The sequence below is a fragment of the Asterias amurensis genome, chromosome 2 (assembly GCF_032118995.1).
Source record: "Asterias amurensis chromosome 2, ASM3211899v1".
NCBI lineage: Eukaryota > Metazoa > Echinodermata > Asteroidea > Forcipulatida > Asteriidae > Asterias > Asterias amurensis.
The window spans coordinates 21603521-21627693 of record NC_092649.1 but is presented as its reverse complement, the minus strand read 5'-3'; the positions used below and the strand labels follow the sequence as shown (position 1 = coordinate 21627693).

The 24173-nt window shown below is 39.1% G+C and overlaps 1 protein-coding gene across 2 annotated transcripts; it reads left to right on the top strand.

Moving 5' to 3' along the window:
- The first annotated feature begins 2 nt into the window (after nt 1–2).
- Nucleotides 3–23000, top strand: LOC139954386 (protein Wnt-7b-like). Of its 2 annotated transcripts, none has more exons than XM_071954155.1 (4): nt 3–1419; nt 11747–11976; nt 19432–19700; nt 20942–23000. In XM_071954155.1, exons 1-4 carry the CDS (start codon nt 1349–1351, stop codon nt 21419–21421), a joined length of 1050 nt encoding a protein of 349 aa, XP_071810256.1. In that variant the 5' UTR covers nt 3–1348; the 3' UTR covers nt 21422–23000. The 2 variants fall into 2 exon arrangements, with proteins under 2 accessions (XP_071810256.1, XP_071810255.1); XM_071954154.1 differs by lacking the exon at nt 3–1419 and adding an exon at nt 11019–11235.
- The last annotated feature ends 1173 nt before the right edge of the window (nt 23001–24173 follow it).

Sequence of the window (24173 nt, the reverse complement as noted above, 5' to 3'; positions counted from 1 at the left end):
AGAAAACACCCTTGTCACACGAAGTTGTGTGCTTTCATAATTATGCTCGATTCAGAGACCTCAGATTCTAAATCTGAGGTATTGAAATCAAATTGGTGGAAAATTTCTTCATTCTCAAAAACTACGCCACTTCAGAGGGAGCTGTTTCTCACAATGTTTTATACTATCAACCTCTCCCCATTACTCAATACCGCGTAAGGTTTTATGCTAATAAATATGTTTAGTAATGACCAACAGTGTCCACTGCCTTTAAGTGTATAGTTACATTTTGTCGCATTCAGTGTAAATTGCACGGCAAATTTACACGAACGACAATATTGAACAATTTGGATGCGGTATTAGCAGCGGAAAGTGTGAGGAGAAAAGGTTAAAATTATACAAACTAGCCAGAAGGGGTGCAGAGGTAGACGCCTCAAGCAGGGTGTCACAAACTTCATCCCAAAACAAAGACATCCGCTAGTAAATCCTGTCAAGTGTACTTCAAGATACCCATTTTGATAAAGAGGGAGCTATGTATACATATGAAATGCTCTTCAAGTGAAAGGCGGGCCGGTAGACGATTAGGATAATCTGGGTGTTCTTTTCTATTATCCACGAACAACGGCGTTCTTCCATCCCATTCTAATAGCACAACTGGAATCCTCAGTCATGCAGTTTGAAAAATACACAAGTTATATAGAGTGAATAAACGAAACTGCCCCTGTATCTTAGGAAAGGCACTTTACACACAATCAGACCAACGACTTCAAAAGAACTACAAAATGACCCCAGTTATAATCACACAACTACATTTCGCGGCCTATACTGATCGCAAGCACGAACTAAAGCAAGAACAACCAGTGTTGAACAGATAGACTATAGGCAAACAACAAACATGCTCGGCTATGTAATATCTGCCAACAGTTGAAACCTTAACTGGATCCAACCCCGATATAATGAAAAGGTTGAATTGTTGCGAAGAACCTTCTGCTTGGCTGGGCTATTTTGTCAGTCATTTCTTTGTAAGTTAAGTAATTAAGATTAGGCCAATCAGAGTGGTGCATTTCTGCATGTGTTTCTGGAGCCTATATAACGTGAGTGGGTTGGTCAACATTAGTTCATAAAACTAAGGCAGCACCAGGTGAAATGCTATAACACTCGTATGTTGGGACCACCCATTTACTTGGCACACTAGCAAACCACGTATGGCAAAACAAAAAACTGCTTCCAAGGATGTGATTTGATGAAAAAGAAATAATAAATCCGACTAGATGAGAGTTTGGCCAAACTTGGTTTGGCAGCGTGAGCAACACATGCTCGTAGGATTGAATGGGTGTCGTGAAATCATCAGGAACTATACTGGGAAGCTATGTTCTACTTCTTGATCTTTGGATTTCTGCGACTCTTTCTCGCTTGGATAATTGTTGGGTCATGTTTAGGGTGAGTCTATTAAACTTTGAATTTCATGATAATCCAGTTTTCAGTCAATTTTTTTTGATAGAATAATTGAACAAACGAACTTGTAAAGGTGATGCTTATAGGGTGGATGCAAAAAAAAAAACCTATTTCCATCGGGATCGTATACTTGAAGACTCGCTTGTGCTGTTGATAAATCTTTAGGCACGAAACGTTTCCCCATAAGAAGATAATAATCAAAAACTCACAAAAATGAGCTTAAGATCTGATAGCCCCTAAGCCCTTACGTTGGCAATTGTTTGAAGCTTAAGGTTCACATGATTGTTAGAAGTTGACAGGTCGCTGATCGGTCTTTGTGGGAAATATAACCGTTCAGTCTTGTGTAGAGTTCACTTTAGTTTGTCAATTTGATTGAGTATTTAAACAAAAAAATCATGTCATATATAGAGAAGAATAATGATATTCCCCATAACGAGGCTGGACCATCTCTCTACAAACAAAAACTGTAAGCCTAGGTCTATCACACGATGAAGCAACTATGAGTGGAATTGAATTCGTCTTTGATTATTTGTTTGGTTGGTTAATTTCTGAAGTAAGGTACACCACATTTACTCCAAGTTTGTCCTTTCACACTGGCCTAGTCGCCATCCAAGCATTCAATGACCAAACCAGAACGCAGAGAGGGCAATTACAAGCTTACAAACCCCCAGTACATATGTATCGGTATTGGTGTTCTGGTGTAGTAATGTACTTTCTAAATGGAACACACATCTAAACGATTATTTATTATGACTTGATGTAATTAAGAAAGTTTACTGTAATTAGCAAAGAAACCCATACCGTTGGTAATACATTACATATTGGTGAGGACATGACGTTCCGTCATAAGAAACATTGCATTTGATAGAAGACTCCTATTCAAGATTTGTTGTTGATTATCCGAAGATTTGAAACCATAACAATAATAATAATAATGAGCAGCCAACGAAAGATAATTAGTGCTTCTCGTTGTATAGGGTGTGTGCCAATATGACGACAACAAACCCAAAACAAACAAAATACAAACAAAAACAAAACAAAACAAAACAAAACAAAACAAAACAAAACAAAACAAAACAAAAAAACAAAAAAAAAAAACAAAAAAAACAAAAAACAAACAAAAGCAAAACCAAAAAAAAAGAGAAAAAAAACCCTAATCAAAACTAAAACAAACACAACCAAAATTAAGCAAAAACAAAACAAAAAACGAAACCCCCTAAAAAAAAAACGAAACCCCCTAAAAACCAACAAAACAACGACAGGCAACAGCAGCACCTGCAGCATCAGCTGCAGCAACATCAGCAGCACCAGCTGCAACAACCGCTGCAGAAGCAACCGCATCAGCAGCAGCAGCAACACCAAAAACAACAGCAGCAACACAACAACAACAACAATATCAACACCATATAGAAAGGTTTGCGGTAACACCATGTAATCTCTAATGAGTTGGGGTGGTTCTGAAAAGAACCGTTGGTTTCAAGACGATCAGAGCATACTGATCGAAACGTCGGGTTGAAACCAACGGTTCTTTTCAGAACCACCCCAACTCATTAGAGATAGTCATTACATGGTGTTACCGCCAACCTTTCTATATCGTATTTCTACCATGCAAAGTTTCAAATCCTACTTAATAACAACGCCAACAACAACTATACAAGTATTTAAGGGATCAACGATTGTTACCAAAAACATGCGAATAAAAACAAAGCGATAGAGTGTTTTAAAGTTATTCATATAAGATTAGAGTTTACATCCAGATGTTGTACTTTGGTACACAGGTAGGTCGGGGGGGGGGTGGTTATAATGAGTCATATCCAATGTTATGTTGGAGGATGTTAGCTCATGAAAAGTTGTTTGAATGTTCAACCAACAATAGACTTGGGGGCTCTGCGATAAATCATTCTATAGTCACAGTCTTTCATTTCCTTTAAACGTGCAACAAATTATTCATGAAGAGACTGCACAAGTGTTATAACTCGCGTTAGAAGGTTTACCATGTCCATGTGTGTGTTATGATATAATGAAGATCACAGCAGGTAGGTCTAGACCCTGTCTCCGATGCGATGTACACTTCAAATATCCCATTACACATTAATTAGTGTCTGTGATTTGATACAACTCAAACTAATTGACACACGCTGTAAGTAAATATCGAAACAAAATGAACACAATTATTCAAGGTTATCGTGATTGATTGGGAAACAAACGGGAATAATTATTGGTTCGCCCATTCATCAGAATAAGGTGTTTGGAACACGTGAGGACAATGGAAAAACCAAGACTTCATTCTGTTTGGAGGTAAATTTTGCTCACCAGTATTATCTTGTGGATAACACAACCCAATAGATTCGTGCATACTAAGTTTAATATCTTAGTTTACAAGAATTTCCGTCCGTGACTTTAATGGCTGTCTAAAACTCAAAGGTCAAAATGCAATCCCCGAGTTGACGCACAGCCCAACTTGGCGTTTGCTTGTTTTTATGACGGACTTCGCATGATTGACAGTTCTTTACACAATATCAAAAAGATGAACAAATTGACTTTAGCATGTATTAGCTAATTCCAATCCACGTTGCAGTTTTCACATAATAATATAAACGAAATAATCTTAAACCAAACTTAAGGGCGACAAACGGAAGTTTGTTAAGCTTTTAAGCACTACACGTAGTTAGAATGGGCGGTGTTGACAGTCGGTCCAAGGATCCATGCCCATACCAAGTATATTAAATTACGTCTGTTGTGAAGCGCAGAAGTTAACCCAGTAAAGTTAATTAATGTTTTGTCATTAAGAATTAACAGGGCAGCCAAAACATCTCGTGATTTTCTTTCTCCATTACTGGTGCAGCACTGACTCTTACTTGAGTATGTGAACTTATAAATAGTTTTCTATGACTTTGCAACTTTTAAATGTTGGCCAAAGTGGCATTATTTATTTCCAATAAGCCTATAAATAGGCCTAGGCTTTTGTGGTACTACAACCTGCACAGATAACGTTTCCGCACCATGGTTCGAGTGAAATATAATGTCTATCTCTGCTGTCAACCATGTTTTCCAGTAGGATTTGAAACTTTGCATGGTGGAAATAATATATATAGAAAGGTTTGCGGTAACACCATGTAATGACTATCTCTAAATGAATTGGTGGGGGGGGGGGGGAAGAACCGTTGGTTTCAACTCGACGTTTCGAACCATGTTCTTCACGAGTTTTTCTCTCATCCCCCAATATTCAATGCACAGTTCTATGATAACAAATACAATGGAAAGTGAGATTGCCAAACCCTACTATCATAGCACGCTGTGACAAGACGTACTTACCCAGTGGAATGGACTTCCGCGCTATGTCAGAAGGTATGCGACTTTCTACTCGCATCAATCTTCTTTATCTAGCACAGGGAAATTCGTTAAAGTTATGTGTCATACTACAAAGAATGAATTGGCAAGATTCCGTCTGGGTTAAAAGACTACACCTTTAACAGTGTATGCATACCTTGCCTTTATATGACAAGGAGTGTATTTTTATTGGTTGACACATCAACAATATGCACCTGCCTGGAATAGATTTAGAATTTCCTCAGTGAAGTGTTTGATTGGAAATAGGCCTAACTGAATTAACCGGAACTACAACCAACTTTTTGCTGGGCCACACATCGTGGATGGGGAATAATCTAGTGACGGGGTAAAGGCAATGTCCACACCGCGGACTGGCACATTGTACTTAACACAACCCGCCTAATGGCTAAGCAATGTTGTGTCCATGGAAACATCCACCAGACCCTTGATTGAGGAAACACATTATACAATAACGCTTAGAATTACACTTCCAGCCCAACTTTGATTTCTGTCAGAAGACAAGATGTTTAAAAAGAGATTGTTTGTTACTGTGTAGAAATAATGTTTCTTTCGTCGTTGATTTCGTGATGTGAAAACTAATGCAGCGTATAGACTCTTTTACAAATATACTTGCATTATGTTGTTCACAATGGTGGGTGGGTGGGGGGGGGTGGGGTAGGTTAGTGGCTCCATCTAAAATAAAGTTGCAAAATCCGAGCTGAATTAATCGACTGCCATGTGTTCATGACGAACGTTTAGTTTCATAACGCCAAGACAAAGGTACAAGTGGGCCAATATCCGAGTATAGCTCACATTACACACTATAGTATCTTAGATTATATTTTTAAAGGATTAACTTATTATTATTATTATTATTATATTATGTACATTTGTGTATTGAATTGGTGAGCTTGAATTTGCATGACTGTAGTGATCAAGCGCATAAACCCAATACCGCACTCGTGAAACGAGCAGTTTGTGCGACCTAGCGACCTAAGTTGATGGCTAAGTGGCAGGTGTTAATCCCCAATCCATAGGTGTTCCTGCAGGCAACAAACATAACTGTTACACTCCTATTATTCCTCCGTTATACTGACGGCTTGATGTTTGGACCATGGAGGTAGAAATCTGTTCACAGCGATAGCTAGACGTTCATATCTTATGATGGTTCCTTTACTCAAATTGAAAGACCACGGGAAAAAAAATTCCTGCATATATTATACAAAAAAAGTAGGTTGCTGGGACTAGTATAAGTAGAAAAGCTTCACGAAATGGTACAGGCTTTCCTTATTGAGTAACGACAAGTCCTCTCGATACACGAAAGCTAAAGTATAGTAGGCCCAGCCGATGGTAGTTAAAAAAAAACAGGCAGTTCTTTTCACAACCGACAAGTCACCCGAATTACGAAAAATCTTCTCTGTGGTAGTAGAATTAAAGGAACACGTTGCCTTGGATCGGTCGAGTTGGTCTTTGAAAAGCGTTTGTGTTCATTTGTTATAAAATGCATATGATTAGAAAGATATTTTAAAAGTAGAAAATAATGATCCACACATGCATCACTCGAAATTGCACGTTTTCCTCTTACCTCGTCGACTAACACGATCGGCCATTTACGGGAGTCAGATTTTTGACTCCCATAAATGGCCGACCGTGTTAGTTCGCAAAGTAAAAGGAAAACCACGCAATTTCGAGGCAAATGTGTGTGGATCATTGTATTCTACTTTTAAAACATCTTTCTAACCATATGCATTTTATAACAAACGGTTACAAGCGCTTTTCGAAGACCCACTCGACCGATCCAAGGCAACGTGTTCCTTTAAAGCAAGAAGGGTTCTCAAAAGACATAGTGTTACCGCAAACCAAATAGGCCTATGTATATAGTAAATTAACGCTAACAAAATTGTTAGAAGATCGTAATAATGCACAATTGCGTGGAATGATTTTGACAATGGAAGGCGCAGTCCTAGTACATTGTTTTAACAATGTTAAAACTTTAATTATCTCTGCCTGATTATGAGACTTATTTGGGTCGGCGATTCCCGCCCAGATTCATTGGCTGTTAAACAATGCTGGCACAATATTATTAACGTTGGCTGAACATTCTGATTCCAGAAGGCATATTAAATCTACTTACAAGACAATTGTTATTAAGGCCTATATTATATTTATATCATAATATTTTATTCACAAGACGAACACTGCCACTAGTGAAATCTGATGCTAATGGAATAACTCGTCAATATATCCTGTGTCAGGGACATTCTGAGCACACCTGGGGACACGTCTGTATTAGTTTGGACTTGTCTGAACCAAGCATTATTGGAAGTGGCACTCAGGAAAACACTGCAACATGAGTACACTACGTGTGGCCCAGCTAGATCGAAAACGGCAAGAACCAAGTATATTTTATTTTTTACAAACGGGTATCATGAGCGTGTAATGACTAAATATCGATCAGTAAAACAGAATAATAGCCTAGTAATTAATAAAAATTAGTATAGCCTAAAGATGGTGCAGCATGGTTTTTAAGTACACATGATATATTAAAATCAAGGGAGCAAAACACTAAGGTCGAAATAGGTGTATTTTTAAACAATACTTTACCGATGTTTGGTAATTTTACCACCCGTCGGCTCCCACGACGTTTTCCCTCATAGTTCAAAGTGTATTGTGCTAAGACGTCATGCCATGTTCTGGCTTCTAATGAACAAGTTATTATTGGCAGACTTCACAAGGAATTAAAAGAGAATGAGCAGAAATGAAACATTTCTCAACTCTAAAGTGTTGCTAGGTCATTGCACAGTTTGTAGGAGCCAAACTCTAACCACTATGGATGGAGCCCCATGCGTCTTGCCATGATACCTCGGGCAATCTCACTGTAGGAAACACCCCAGGATATGCGCAAACTAAAATACACATAGGTGATATGGAGGGTGTTATGTTGTGGTCATGTCTTAACGGGAGGCTGTCTCTTGTACTGTTTACAGCAGTGAAAACTAATTGTGCAATATAATTCACCTACTTGTGAAATGCAACAGATCTTTCAAGTTCAATTAGAAGAATTGCCGACTGCCTTGTATGTACGATGACTATTCCCAAGTACAGCATTCGCAAGAAACTGACAGGAATGACGTGATAAGTCTGTAGCTCGGGTGCCACACTTCCAACCATCGATAGTCATATCATAGAGGAAGAAAATACATTTTACTTCTTCCATGGTCATATCAACTCCCACTACCTTTAACCGTGACGGTAGTGGACACTATTGGTAATTACTCAAAATAATTTTTACCCCAAAACCTACTTGGTAACAAGCAATAGAGAGCTGTTGATAGTAAAAAATAATATTATACTACATGTACCTGCACGTATTAATGCAAACCTTATCTTCCTGAGTAATGCAAACCTATATACTCTGTAGCCACATTAACTGACATCTGAGTGCTAATGCTTGGTTTCACAACCCTACACTAATACATAATTTCAAAATAAGATACCGTGTATTTGATTTCACTGTTTAAGGCAGTGGACACTATCGGTAATTACTAGAAATAATTTTTACCCCAAAACCTACTTGGTAACAAGCAATAGAGAGCTGTTGATAGTAAAAACATTGTGAGAAACGGTTCCCGTGAAGTAACGTAGTTTCGAGAGAAAAAAAAATAAATTTCCACCCACGTGTTTGATTCCGAGACCTCGTAATTAGATTTTTAGGTCTCAAAATCAAGCATCTTAAAGCACACAACTTCGTGTGACAGGGGTGTTTTTTCCCATTATTATCTCGCAACTTTGACGACCAATCGAGTTCAAATTTTTACAGTTTTGTTATTTTATGCATATGTTGAGATACACCGAGCGGGAAGACTGGTCTTTGGCAAATACCAAGAGTGATCGGTGTATTTAAACCATATAAATATATTTCACCGAAATGAGAGGGAAAAACACCATACGCCGAAGCCCAATTATAATATTATAGGAAAGACTCAACGTATCCTTTAAGTTTCAACCCGTTTTTCCTTTGTTTGAGTGAACGAGAACTAGATTTCGGAGTTTTATATTTCATTAAAATAGAAATATGAACTGCAAATTCGTGAATTAAAATCTGTTTAGCTTTGGGAATTTCCCGCAATAGCACCAGCGCTTCACTTTGGCTAACGGTTTATTAGCTCAATGACCGCCCTGTTCACGCTTATACTTTCAAAGGTTACGGAATAGGGATAGGGCGATAAAAAAAAACATAGACTATTTAAATAAAGAGGAGGTGGCTCGAGGACAAATGGCTTCCATGTATAATGGGCTAGAAATCTCCCACCAATAACAGATACATAAAACGTAATCTCTGACCAATTTGTGTTTTAAATCCTGTATGTAATACATGAGTCGGCCCAAGGCAGATACCAAATCATTAGAAATAAGAGATCTGGTTAACTTTGTTTGACAAACGTTTGTAGTTTTTGGTAGATATTATTACTTAAATATAAATCAGGACACTCCACAATGTTCCTTTGTTTGCAATCAATCTATGCTTTTGTCATGAAAACAGAACTGTATAATTATGTTCTGTGTATTCATTTCTTGAAACACAATAGCTGTCTGTGGAGATGAATTGAAAGTTAGTTGTACACAGACTGCATTTTGTAAACGCAACATTCTTGTGACAATAGCAGGTCTATTACTTGTATAACCCTAAACATACAACAGAGGATGAGGAGGATATTGCCCCTTGTTGGTGTGATAAGATTAGCTCCATGTAATTAAGGATTAACCCTGTGGTGTAAACCCATCAATAGGAAGCAATCCAACGCCTAGGCTATCGTGTCTTTTTCGTAATTGAGAAATATGTGTAGGTATTTAATTGAGCTTCTTTGTGATGCACTCAAGAGAAAGTAACGATATTTTAATGTAAAGAGGAAGACCGTTAAACTATTAGGAAGAAGCGGAATGAATACACCGGAACTCATATTAACGGTATTATTGTCAAGTCGCGGCATCATTGACTGTGGGGTTTGGGGGTCGAGCACGGCGTCCTTCCTCGAATAAGCAAGCGTGATTATTATACTCAGTTATGTAATTCTTATCTAATTACAAAGTGAGTATCCTCAATCTGTGGTACGACATGTTAAATCAAACTAAATGACAAACCATGTAAATTTGTCTTAATTTGTCCGTCGAATGATTAGTTAAAACAAAAGCAAAGTTATGCTTTCCACCGTCATAACAATTGTTATACACGGTGGCTGTAAACGTGAAGTCACTTTACAAACTAATGGTGTTCGTTACGATTTGGAAGTAAAGGTCTGCCAATCAAACATTAGTTTTAATCGGAGCTCCATTAAAACAGTAATCCAATAGCCTATAAATGCTAAGCCCTCCGGCAAGAACACGGGCATGGAGAGCACGTTAAAACATGTTGGAAAACAAAATGATAAATTTATGACTATTGTTGTATCACTCAAAACCAAATGCAATTTTAAAATGCTACAAACTAAAACCGATAACTGTTCATTGACCTATCTTACCCCTATTGCTCTGAGATCTCTGATTTTTTTAAAGAAGCCTTTGTGAGATAAAGACACAGTCAAAAACTAGCATATTTGATAGACAAGAATTGCAAATATTTTGAGGCGACAATTACGTTTTTTAATGAATATCATTATTAATTTCGGGTAATGCGTTGGTTATGAATAACATATGACGGGAAATGACGTATTGTTAAAAGTAAGTCACAATGCGTCTATTTCAAACAAATTTGGCGACCATTTCAAAATGTGATCATAGATAGAGACGAACAATGTGTCGGTGTATCCAAATAGTTGTGGAACCTCATAACGTATAGTGTTCTGATTAATAATTGTTTTGAACACCATCATATACTTTCGTCAGTCTATCAGATCTGCCTATATGGTGCTTTAATTAGTTAAAAGTTACTTGGCACCTTCCGAAACAATAACCCCGATGGCAATTTTAGGTTGGACAGTACAGTAATATGCAAACAAGTTTTGGGATCAACTATGGGCACCTTTACGTCCGAACAAAGCCTTGCGAATTGCGACACTGCCAAACATAGCTGAGGGTATACAAAGGCAAGGGTTGCGCGGTGCTGATCGTACCTCCAAGCGGCACAACGTGGGATACCTTTGGAGAGGGCACTGGGTAAACCACATAGCCAATCATGGGGTGTGTTTGGATAGCTCAATTGCCTGCCAAGTGAGCCCCAGTTTGCTAATCACAGCCACACATCTTACATACGATTAGCCATCGGCGCTCAACGTGTGCTGGGAAAGCAGCCACTTACAATGTCTCAGAGTAACAAACAGTACAGAACACAAAATACAACTGTGAAGTCTTTAAGTAAGATAGCCAACAAGTCAGCCAAATGGATGTAAACACAGGAGTTACCGGCAAACTTTTACTGATGATTGTGGTACTTTTCATCACAAAATCAGCCATTTCGGACCACTCAAACGCTGCGTGAGTAATTCATCTAAACTTGAGCACTAATCATTCTATTTGACTTCAAAAACAATACGAGTCGATCCTGCTAAATGTCAATTTATTGAAAAGTGTCTAAAAATAAGAAACTTCGTTGTTCATTTTTTTTTCATAGAATTAAAGATATTTGCTTTAGTGTGAAGAATCCACATTATAAAACGAATTATCAGCGTTACTACTTATAGGTTGTGTGAGGCGTTTATGATAGTATAGCGTTTCAACGTCAGTTGGAATATACAAATGTTAAAGTACGCATAATGATGAATACTTTAGCAAGTAAGAAAAACTCCTGCAAAAACGCCGCAAAACGCATAGGCTAACTCATCGTAAACACTCACTGTTATCTCAAAATTGTGGCGACAATGGAGTGAGGTGCGATGCATTAACACACTGAAGAAAAAAATATATAGATTGCTGTTAATAAGAATAATCTACAATGATTGTTATATATGATTGTAGCTAATGTGATATATTCCGTTACATACAACAGGGCCATGTCGTCAGTGGTAGCTCTTGGTGCCAATGTTATCTGCAGCAAGATACCTGGATTGAGTCCAAGGCAACGGTCCATATGTCAGAACAGACCTGATGCCATTGTAGCTATTGGAGAAGGGGCCGACATGGGCCTTACTGAGTGTCGTCATCAATTCAGATATAGAAGATGGAACTGCACGTCTTTTGGAAATGAAGAAACACTATTCGGCCAACAAATGTTGTCAGGTAAAAGACTAATTAATATAGTTAATGTTCAAACCCACAGTACTGTTCCTTTACATTTCTGACTTCACATTTCTGAAAAATTTGTTAAATTGTAATGCTATCTTGATCGAGTTATTTCCCTTTATAAAGTTGTAAATTTGTGTCACTTATTATACATTAGGTGGATACAGCAGCAAGTCAGGGGCAGGGGAATGGGGTCAATAGATGATCTCGTAAATAATTGCAATTTATATTATAATTACGTCATTACATTTAAATAAGGCTCTTGATTTGGAAACACAACAAACAAATCAAACAAACAGAAAAAAAGAAAAAGAAAAAAAGAGGGCCTACATGGCAGACTCGTAGCATTTTATTTTACATTGAAGGAAGATGTGACGTCACGGGTACGTCTTTATTATTTGAAACATGTGACCTATAGTATATTTAGCTCGTAAACGGTACAGAATGTATATCTTTGTGAACATTACTCACTCATAGGCTCCACTGGGCGGGAAACTGGATTGCACCACAGTTGTGTCAACAAAGATCGCGTCATCTCAGGGTGATACACCTTTTAGCAAAATGAACAAAACATTCTCAACTCTTATCCGCACGAACTACTTTAATTTTTTAGGAATGTCCCTTCAATTAATCGTGGCAATGATTTCCATACAAACACGCCATCCATTGATCATTATTTAGATTAAATACCAGAACGATATGATGTTTTCATCTACACGCTATGGTAACAAGGGCATACATTGTTCCAGCAGGGAATGAACCCACCTGGGTTGTCACGCGATATACCCGTGTCTATATCCCTTAACACCGTGTTTGCAGGTAAAGAAATATTTAACTTCGGTTTTACTGGCACACTCATAGTTATTATATAAACAAGTACATTTTCAGGGCAGTTTAAGGTTCTCTTATTTCGTTAAATTCCATTTGAAGATGTGGAAGGACCGTCAATATGTTGTTTTAAAAGAAAAGAAATGTAGAACGTACCGCAGGTAATCTCAAAGGGCAAGACTGAGTGTTTTTTGCATAGGTGGATCGTCCGTCACCTGAATAATAAAGAAAGCCAGACCACACCCTTCCCGCCTGTACAGTAGCGCACCCAAGACACTTCTAGTTAGCACAAGGGTGGGGGTTAGCCACACTTTAGTTTGTTTGTTTGTCGTGGCGTTGTTTGATGTTTGTTTGTTTGTTTGTTTGTTTTGGAATGTTTCAACTGCTCTGTGTAGTTTGCTTTTGTAGACGCAGACAGATTCAGAAGGTTTAACAACTCTCAAGTTCAACATTTGATGTTTAAATACACTAGATACTATTGGTTATTGTCAAAGACAAGTCGTCTCACTTGGTGTGTCTCAACACATGCATAAAATAACAAAACTGTGAAACTTTAAACTCAATTGGTCGTTGAAGTTGCGAGATGATAATCCCAATGGACTGTAAAAGGGGTAACTCTGTTTCAGCCCTAGGAGTAGGTGGCAACGGCCTCTGGAATAAAATAGTTGTAGCCCACCTTGAACTGGCCTTCAGGCCTTGTGAGTCTGGCGACTTGCATAACAAAATAATAATAATAATAAAAATAATGAAAGGAAAAAACACCCTTGTCACACGAAGTTGTGTGCTTTCGGATGGTTGATTTCGAGACCTTAAAATCTAACTCCGAAGACTCGAAATCAAATTCGTCGAAAATTACTTCTTTCTCGAAAACGACGGTACTTCAGATGGAGCCGTTTCTCACAATGTTTTATACTGTCAAACTCTCCTCATTACTCATTACCAAGCAAGGTTTTATGCAAAGAGTTATTTTAAGTAGTGTCCACTGCCTTTAAATCCAACGTCCCATTTTTCTTAGCAAAACGTCGACGTTCCATCTGATTTGTATGATCCATATTATAGTGGCAAGGGCTCTGAACATTTGATGTAAACTTCCCACTAACATGTTGGACCCTTACCCACAAGTCTAAAGGTGCCCAGGAGAAAATTTAACGTCCATTTTGAGGAATGTTGATCTTCCAACTTCCCTGGTCGATCCCGGAAACAACCTATTATGGTACAGACAATGTTTTGTGCTCAGCAACTTCTGTGATGAAGCATCTCGTCGAAGTATATCCCTGGCCTAACAACTTTTTTTGTGTATATCTACTTTTGTGCTCAAGCAGGGCCCAATTTCATTGAGCTGCTCAGCAGAAATATTGCTTGAAAATGTTCTGCTTAGCATAAATTAGCAGGATCCACTCAAAAATTGTACATGTGACATGGTATTTTGGCTGGTAACCCTATTTTGGTTAGCACAGGTTTGTTTTTGCTTAGCTTATTTCTGTGCTTAAGCAGCTAATGAAATTGGGTCCTGAATGGAGAAGTCTAGCCCTGGCCCAAGCTCAACCGGATAGTGTTCATTCTATTATGGTGCATGATTAGTTGGTCTCGTTCGTCTAACTTTCTACAAATGCACATTTCAACCAACCAGCGAAAAGAAAACTGAATCTACATTGCAGGCTAATGTTGAGCTCAGAGCCTAAAACAAACGACAAGTATTTCATGTAAATGCTTGCCTCTCTTTGGGCAACTGCTATGTGTTATACTGGGTTGTAACTCTTCTTGTAAATGCTTGCCTCTCTCTGGGCAACTGCTATGTGCTATACTGGGTTGCAACTCTTCGTGTAAATGCTTGCCTCTCTTTGGGCAACTGCTATGTGTTTTACTGGGTTGCAACTCTTCTTGTAAATGCTTGCCTCTCTTTGGGCAACTGCTATGTGTTTTACTGGGTTGTAACTCTTCTTGTAAATGCTTGCCTCTCTTTGGGCAACTGCTATGTGTTTTACTGGGTTGTAACTCTTCTTGTAAATGCTTGCCTCTCTTTGGGCAACTGCTATGTGTTTTACTGGGTTGCAACTCTTCTTGTAAATGCTTGCCTCTCTTTGGGCAACTGCTATGTGTTTTACTGGGTTGCAACTCTTCTTGTAAATGCTTGCCTCTCTTTGGGCAACTGCTATGTGTTTTACTGGGTTGTAACTCTTCTTGTAAATGCTTGCCTCTCTTTGGGCAACTGCTATGTGTTTTACTGGGTTGCAACTCTTCTTGTAAATGCTTGCCTCTCTTTGGGCAACTACTTTGTGTTATACTGGGTTGTAACTCTTCGTGTAAATGCTTGCCTCTCTTTGGGCAACTGCTATGTGTTTTACTGGGTTGCAACTCTTCTTGTAAATGCTTGCCTCTCTTTGGGCAACTGCTATGTGTTTTACTGGGTTGTAACTCTTCTTGTAAATGCTTGCCTCTCTTTGGGCAACTGCTATGTGTTTTACTGGGTTGCAACTCTTCTTGTAAATGCTTGCCTCTCTTTGGGCAACTGCTATGTGTTTTACTGGGTTGCAACTCTTCTTGTAAATGCTTGCCTCTCTTTGGGCAACTACTACGTGTTATACTGGGCTGCAACTCTTCTTGTAAATGCTTGCCTCTCTTTGTGCAACTGCTATGTGTTATACTGGGTTGCAACTCTTCTTGTAAATGCTTGCCTCTCTTTGGGCAACTACTTTGTGTTATACTGGGTTGTAACTCTTCTTGTAAATGCTTGCCTCTCTTTGGGCAACTGCTATGTGTTATACTGGGTCACAACTCTTCTTGTAAATTCGCTTTAATGGTCGCATTTTAATTGTAGCTTCAATACACTTATATTACACCGTTTGAATGTGAGGTCCGAGACTCGATTATTGTTTCCATTTTTATAGGAACTTTTGGCTATTAGAATATGGGTACATTACAAAAGTGAAGTCACTGATCTGTGACAATGTGATGTGCAGTCCTCTCGGTCTATAGACTGTATGTTTGTACACGCAACACCAGAGCTAAACTTCATAGAGCTGCCTAGAACAAAACATCGATTAGCATGGAATTTCTTACTTGACAAAAAGAGGATTAGGTTGTATTCAGCTGTTGTTTGTTTATCCTAAAAATCACTAAGAAAATTACGACCGGTCGTGCTTGACCATGAGCAAGTTTAAAGGCCCTGTCACACCATGGCGTATCGCCTGAACGTTTGCCAACGTATGCACAAAATAGTTCGAAAATTTTCAAAGTCTAAGAACGTTCAACTTCCCAACGAATTGCATCGAAAAAGTCGCCATCGGTTTTGGATAGGACGTATCCATAGCGTCTCCATAGCGTATTGAACGTATAAATAGCGTATACTAACGCATTGATAGTGTTTCACGTAACTAAATAACAAAGTTATGACTGCGTATGCAAGCGTTTTAGTAATGTATTGATGGTTTGATGCGTTCAGCACGACCAACCATAAAGAAATGAAGATGGTTGAAGGCCCTGTCACACCGTGGCGTTTCGCCTGAACGTAGCAGTCAGTGCGCAACTACGAGATAATGAAGCTGACGCGCAGAGTTTCTTTGCAAAATCGTGATCAGAAAAGCGCTCTCGAACCCTTTGAGAATTCACGAGAAAATGCGAGTGTTCACTAGCGCGTCAGTTAACCGCTCCGTTTGGTGGGAAATATTTATCTTGAGGGTTATCTTGAGATGTTTTTTCTAAATGAAGAGTAATCAAATGTGTTAAACTGTATGCACATTTTAAATAAACCCTTCGCAAAGTGTGACATGATTAAAACTCCTTTTTGATGAACCCTTCACGTTTGCTATGACCTTGACTGTTTACCGTTACTTCAGTGATTATAAAGGATATTTTTAGAATATTGAAGAATTTTGCAGTTGTTAGTTTTTTAACTTGGTACTGCATATTCATACTGACCCCCCCCCCCCCCATTTACAGCTAGTGTATGTGCCGTAGAGCTGTCAGGCATGCGACGTTCATTAAAATTCGGCGTTCATTAAACGCCGAATGCTTTCTAGCTCTACGGCACATACACTAGCTGTACTGTAGAACACAATATGTGCGTTATCACTACGTTGGTTGTACGTTTCTACATCAACGTATACCAACTTACGAGTAACGTCCCTATAACGTATGCCAGCTTATATCAACGTATGTCAACGTATATCCAACGTACCATGAACTTACGGGGAACTTATGCAGAATGTATGGAGCACACGTTCAGCACGCCGAGAAATTTTGAACATGCTAAAAAAGAAGTAGCGGGCTCGACGTGTTCAAAATTTTAACAGCGTATCCCAGCGTGCTCTTAACGTAAACGACGTATCCCCAACTAACCCCAAACTTATATCAGCGTACATCAACGTATTTTCGATATTTCGCATACGTTGGCTTACGTTCAGGCGATATGCCATGGTGTGACAGGGCCTTTAGAACTGGCCCACTCGTTGTTTTGCCGTTTTGATTATTCTTTAAAGACGATGGCAATTGCTACCTCACACCAGATCTCGCTGGCAAGAAGCTTCTAAAATTGGCCAAGGTGACACTAAAACCCAAACAAAACCCGCAAGTCCCAACCGTGTAACCGATGTTTACCTTCTGCCGAAAGGCAACTGGGTAATAGGCACTTCAAACCTTCAATTGTAACTTCTTTTTTTATTGAATGCATGAAATAGCATTCTCAGTTTGCAAAGAATATGACACCGTTTGACTATGTGGGCCTGGTCGTCTGGTGGTGATCGCGTGTTTAAACAGTCTCCTCGTAGCTTGGATAACAATGGCGGTCTACTCACCCTCATTCAGATTAGCAAAGAGTACGCGTTGTAAAGTAAGGATTTCTGCTTTTATGTAAATATAAGAGGTTATTAGACGTTAACAACTATCGAGATGCTAAAGTCTCATGTCTCAGGTCAAATACTTTATTGTGACGAGCATTCAGCGGACCAAATCAAATCCCTTATTACTTTAAATTTACAAACCTTTTTTTCGTATGAAGACTGACTCGCTTTTATTGATGGCCAAAAGTTACGGCCAACTGCACACTGATGTAAGAGCCACGTGTTTCCAATAGCTTTGAGTGCTTTGAGCTGAGCGTTTGAGTACAATATTAAGCTATTTGGGAATTATTAACCTTTCCGTTCAATGAGCGGTTAATCAGAGCAGCATTTCGGTGATTGATGACAACCCAAATGTTAGCAAATTAGCCGTAGGTGATTCCTCGTCAAACCTTTTCCGACAGTTCGTTTTCTTCAAGCCCGGAAATAAGTAATTCTGGTTAAGGCAGTGTTGTATTACATGCCTGTAGTGCAGGGATTATAAAGTAACCCAACACTTTATATCATCTCTATTCATTTTGACCGATAAATTGATTTCAGTGAACATTCAGAGCCAAACTGAACCATAGACCATTATTGTAACATGGTGAGCCGTATGTAGGGATTGCTTATAAACATTATGTCTCTTCATCACAGGTGGTTGGCATTTTGTGTCCAGTCACACGTATTTTGTTTCATTTCATTTTCATGACCAATTACCGAGTCATAAATGAGGGAAAAGGGAGGGGGTGGGGACTAAGGCTCACAACAACCAAACAACGCAAAAACAAACAATCGAAACATTGGGTTAGACAGGATACAAATATTCCGGCATGGGGAAAGAAAATATAACGTGTCCAAACATGAGGGGTCTGGGATAATTGGAATAGACCCCTGATAAATGACGTCACAAACAATAAAGACATATCATTGGCTGAGAGTTATCGTGGCGGCTATAATATTAAAGGCTTGCACGTTTCGACCTCTACTCAGAGATGGCGGCCTATTCAAGAGGTCTATAACCAAAGAGAGATTCGGATTATCCCGAACATGAGGTCAGAGAGATTCGGATTAACCCGAATTATGAGGTCAGAGAGATTCGGATTAACCCGAACATGAGGTCAGAGAGATTCGGATTAACCCGAATTATGAGGTCAGAGAGATTCGGATTAACCCGAATTATGAGGTCAGAGAGATTCGGATTAGCCCGAACATGAGGTCAGAGAGATTCGGATTAACCCGAACATGAGGTCAGAGAGATTCGGATTAACCCGATCATGAGGTCAGAGAGATTCGGATTAACCCGAATTATGAGGTCAGAGAGATTCGGATTAACCCGAATTATGAGGTCAGAGAGATTCGGATTAACCCGAACATGAGGTCAGAGAGATTCGGATTAACCCGAACATGAGGTCAAAGTGATTCGGATTAACCCGGATATGAGGTCAGGAGAAAATAGGAATAACACGAACATGGGGTCCGAAATATTCGGAATAACCCGATGAGGTCAGACAAAAATCGGAATAACCCGTGAAATATTGAGTAACCCGAACGTGAGGTCACACTGAATAAAAAAATCCTAATACAGAATTGAAACACAATCAAGTACGTGGAAAAAAATCAAGAGATTAGTATGAAAACAAACCCCGTATTAAAACACTATCTGCAGTTTGTTCATTCTTGAAGCAACAGTGCTCTTTGATCATATTGCAATATTCCCGTTGCACTTGGCATACTCTTCCTCGTGAACCATGACTGTATGGTTGTTGTTTATTTCTCAATCGTCCCTGTAATTTGTTTGTCATTGTAGGCAACTGCGAAGCGTCCTTCAAACATGCCATCAACTCTGCAGGCACAACACATGCTATAACACAGGCCTGTAGCCGCGGTAACCTCACCAATTGTAGTTGTGATAGGAGTAAAGAGACAGGCTTAACGGATGACGGTTGGCGATGGGGAGGATGTAGTGCTGATATAGAGTATGGTCTGCGATTTTCAAGGATATTTGTAGATGCTGGGGAGACGGTGAATGATGCAAGATCTCTGATGAATCTTCATAATAATGAAGTAGGCAGACAGGTGGGTCTTGTGTGCAATTGAATTAAAGACACTATAGACACTATTGGTAATTATCAAAGACCATTCTTCTTACTTGCTGTATCTCAACACATGCATAAAATAACAAACCTGTGAAAATTTGGGCTCAATCGGTCATCAAGTTGCGAGATAATAATGAAAAAACACCCCTTTCACTCGAAATGGTGTGCTTTAATAATGCTTGATTTCAAGGCCTCAAATTTCAAATCTGAGGTCTCGAAATCAAATTCTTGGACAATTACTTCCTTCTCGAAAACTACATTTCTTTTCTCACAATGTTTATACTCTCAACAGCTTTCCATTACTCATTACCAAGAAAGGTTTTAGGCTAATAATTATTTTGAATAATAACCAATAGTGTCCACTACCTTTTAACCCAACATTTCACAAATTTGTACAACATATCGCAAACTTCTTTCTAAAGAACCCACAAACAAAATGTCAACTATTTTCTTGTTTTGTGTGATTGACTGCAAGTAATGGTCTCTGAGCTTTTGGCTTGGTGTGTGCAGTATTAGGACTATAGGTGTGCATAAGCCGCAAGCTTATTGGTTTCAGCCTCGCACAACCAAATTTGCTTTCAATTTCATTTTTGTCGGACCCATCCTCTGGACTCAGTAAACCATGTAAACTATGCTAGACACTACACCGACTATCTTGCAGGAGTAAGTGACTTTGACGGACTGTGCAAAACAGCACCCCAAGACATTCGGGCTATTCACCCCTCCTCCTCCATTATAATAAGCATTAAGGTTATCCGGTCATTTCAAAAGATTTAAACCTTGAGACAAATTGGGTGGACACCTGAGTCCAGAGGAAGAGCATTAATGGAAGACTTAGCACACATAGGCCTCACTATGTCGACAATTATTATAGTCCTCCACATTCAAGATATTGATTGTGTAATTACACAAGTCTTTTGAACTTTCCGTTTTGGTGAACAAAAGACCAACTAATTTAAACATAGCTTGGATTTGAACAAAGAAAAATTGACTGGCGGAACTTGAACCAACGACCTCCGGATTAACGTGACTGGGCATGTCAAATGATCCATCCAGCCCTAATGGATCCGGTCCCCCTAATTAGTCAAAACCTTTGTTTGGGTACCAGCAGTCAGATTCCATATAGTTTAAATAAGACTGGCAAGAATGTCAGTATAGCTCTTGATGTAATAATTGACATTGAACTCCGATCAAAACGCATCGTATTTTTTGTCCTGACAGATTGTTAAAGAGAACATGGGCGTTGAATGCAAATGTCATGGCGTTTCTGGATCTTGTACGACAAAGACGTGCTGGACAACCCTTCCGCCATTCCGTCTTGTGGGAAATATTCTGAAGCAAAAATACGACAAGCCAGTCCAAGTTGAACCCGTCCGCGCTAGACGCACTCGACGGCCGGCTTTCTTAAAGATCAAGGACATCAATAATTTTAAGAAGCCTCGTCCCACTGATATGGTGTTCTTGCAGCGTTCACCCAACTACTGCGATCGAGACCCTAGGGTGGGATCACTTGGTACAGTAGGAAGACAGTGTAATAGGACTTCCACAGGAACAGATAGCTGTGATTTGATGTGTTGTGGACGAGGTTACAACACACACCAATACACTAGAATATGGCAATGCAACTGCAAGTTCCACTGGTGTTGTTACGTCAGATGCAACCAATGCAGCGAACAGACCGAGGAGTACACGTGTAAATGATATGGAGTATTTGCCGATTCTCGATGGTCAAACCATGACAACTATTACCATATAATACGTGCATTACAATTAACAGTTCAAGGTTATGTGGAGCGAAGTGGACCCATAACACAAACTATTTCGTAGTGATGGGACCTACTTTGGGCATCAATAATGTGAAACAATTTTACATATCCAAATCGTTGATATACAATGTGATAACAAAGTATCACAGTTTCCTACCACTCTGTGTACCGGTTAAGACAAAGGGACATTCAGAATCTGAGCGGAACTTGGGCCAATGCTATCGTTTTTGAAGATTAATCCAGGTGTAGGCCTAAGCTTGGAAGAGTTAAAACGGACCCGTGGGCCCTACCGAACAATACCCGCATTCGTGTTTTCACTGAAAACTGTGGCATGTATAAGTTGTATCACGACCCAGAAGGAACTAAGTTGGCCTACACATCTAGTATAACCACTCTCAGATTCGCTCGATGCTAAACATTCGAATTCGAATAATGTATTTTACACTGTTAAACGCAGCCTCAGTGGACACTAATGGTAAATACTCAAAATAATTATCAACATAACAACTTACTTGGCAAAAAGCAATTGAGAGCTGCAGTGTGAGAAACCGCTCCCTCTGAAGTGACGTAGTTTTCGAGAAAGAAGTAATTTTCCACGAATTTGATTTCGAGGCCTTAGAACTAGATCAAAATCAAGCATCTGAAAGCACACAACTTCTGTGAAAAGGGTAATTTTTTCTTTCATATTATCTCACAACTTGGACGACCAATTGAGCTCAAATTTTAGAGGTTTGTTATTTTATACATATGTTGAGATACACCAAGATAGAAGATTGGTCTTTGACAATGACCATTAGTGTCCAGTGTCTTTAAACACCCATGCAATTGAGTTTGGGTGTTGTTTCAAGTGATTTGTCACTTAAGTTCACGTCATCTTGTTTAGCACTATTCGGAGCAACTATTACCCTTGCAATGTACAGTAATGTGGGTGGGGAAGTAAACACACATTAATTGTGTCAAGCATTGTACCAATAAGGGGGAAAGTATTTTGAATATTTCGAACAAATACACACACAGCTTGTCTGTACTATATGGTTTAAAGTGTATTGATCGGTATCACAAAAAAAGTAATCAATGTATCTCTTCATTGCATGCTTTGACATGACGAAACACAATTGTTCGAGTAGGATTTATACTCGACGGGTTTGCATATCATTCAAAGGTACTGATTTAAACTGTTTGCCTGCATGCAAATTAATTGCGATAAAAAGGTGATCTATTTATGGCATCTGAAATGGACCGGTATACATTTTCGACATCAGCTTCAAACGCTTCAAATAACATAGAATAAATAAGGGAATAAAAGGGTAGCGACGAGTTCTTAAACGGCCGTTTAAAACCGGCAGGGTCGTGGGTGTGTGATAAAGGCCCAAGCCGAAGGCAAGGGCCTTCATCGCATGGCCACGACCCTGCAAGGTTTTAAACGGCAGTTTAAGAACGCGTCAATACTCTTTTATTCCCATTCATGAATGACTTTTTTATTAAAAGGCGTATAATATACTCCGTAAAACTTATTCGTTTTCCGACGTCATTGAGCTCTGTACGTGTGTTGCATCTTTATGACAGTTTGCGGATGTGCTTCGTGTGCGTAGTAGTCTTGGTGCAAGACCTTTCTCGTTTTCCTTTCACACACAGCTCCCAACTCATCAACGGCGACTGCATCGCCCGTTACGAAAAACGTATTGCACCAAGACTAGCGCATAGTATCTGAAAACGACTGGTTATAAACAGAGCACCAGCTGGTCATTATCAACCATTCATAAATACCTCAGACAGTTTCGCTATTTCTATTGGTGGAGAGCGCGTCATGTGGGTGTGTATTAACCTTTGTTTATGACCGGTAAAAAGTGTTAATTCATGGGCGTGACACGCGACCTTGCACCTGTTCTTATAAGACAGTTTCTTCATTCCTATTGGTCGAGAGCAACGGCCAGGACAGTTGTGCCACATCACGCGATACGCGCGACGCCCACAGCATTCCCTTATAAGGAGTTGTTCACGCAAGGGCAGCGGAGGGCTCTACCATTTCATAGCTGGAGGGGTGTTGTGTTTCAAGAAATCATTTAACAATTATAATTTTTGCATTTATTTTACTTTTTGACCAACAAGTAATGATGTTTTTGATCGAAAAGGTATTTATGGATGGGAATCAAAGTGTGTTGAAACGGTTTTCAACTAGTGGTTTACACCCGCCGAGGCCTGGTTCTTGATAATTACCTCGACTTCGTCTCGGTAAAATTATCAAGAACCAGGCCTCGTTGGGATTAAACCACTAGTTGAAAACCTCTTCACCACACATTGATTCCCTTATTTAAACACCCCCACGTGAAGCGCTCTCCACCAATAGAAATAGCGAAACTGTCTGAGGTTTGTATGAAAACCGCAAATCTGGCGATATGTCTAATATTATCTTTTCGATAAAACAGTTTTCAAGCAAGTCAGTATCATTTCAGAGGAAGAACAGCATCTAAAAACGACTTCTAAAAATACAAAACGGTAAACAACACATAAGTATACCATGAAAGAGCAGAATTACACAAACTGAACAAAGTTCAGCATTCTATATCAATATCTATTTGTAATAACAGCTGTAAAAATGTGGCATTCTATATGAGTTATAAATATTATGAATTTCTTAAAGAATTGTGTGTATATGACTCCTATACAAGAAGAGTACCTAGCCTGTA

Excerpts from the sequence above, each read along its gene's own strand:
- LOC139954386 (XM_071954154.1), top strand. The coding sequence starts at position 11,141 with ATGGATGTAAACACAGGAGTTACCGGCAAACTTTTACTGATGATTGTG. Across the intron at positions 11,977-19,431 it reads CGGCCAACAAATGTTGTCAG|GCAACTGCGAAGCGTCCTTC; the intron begins GTAAAAGACTAA and ends TTGTCATTGTAG. Across the intron at positions 19,701-20,941 it reads ATAATGAAGTAGGCAGACAG|ATTGTTAAAGAGAACATGGG; the intron begins GTGGGTCTTGTG and ends TTGTCCTGACAG.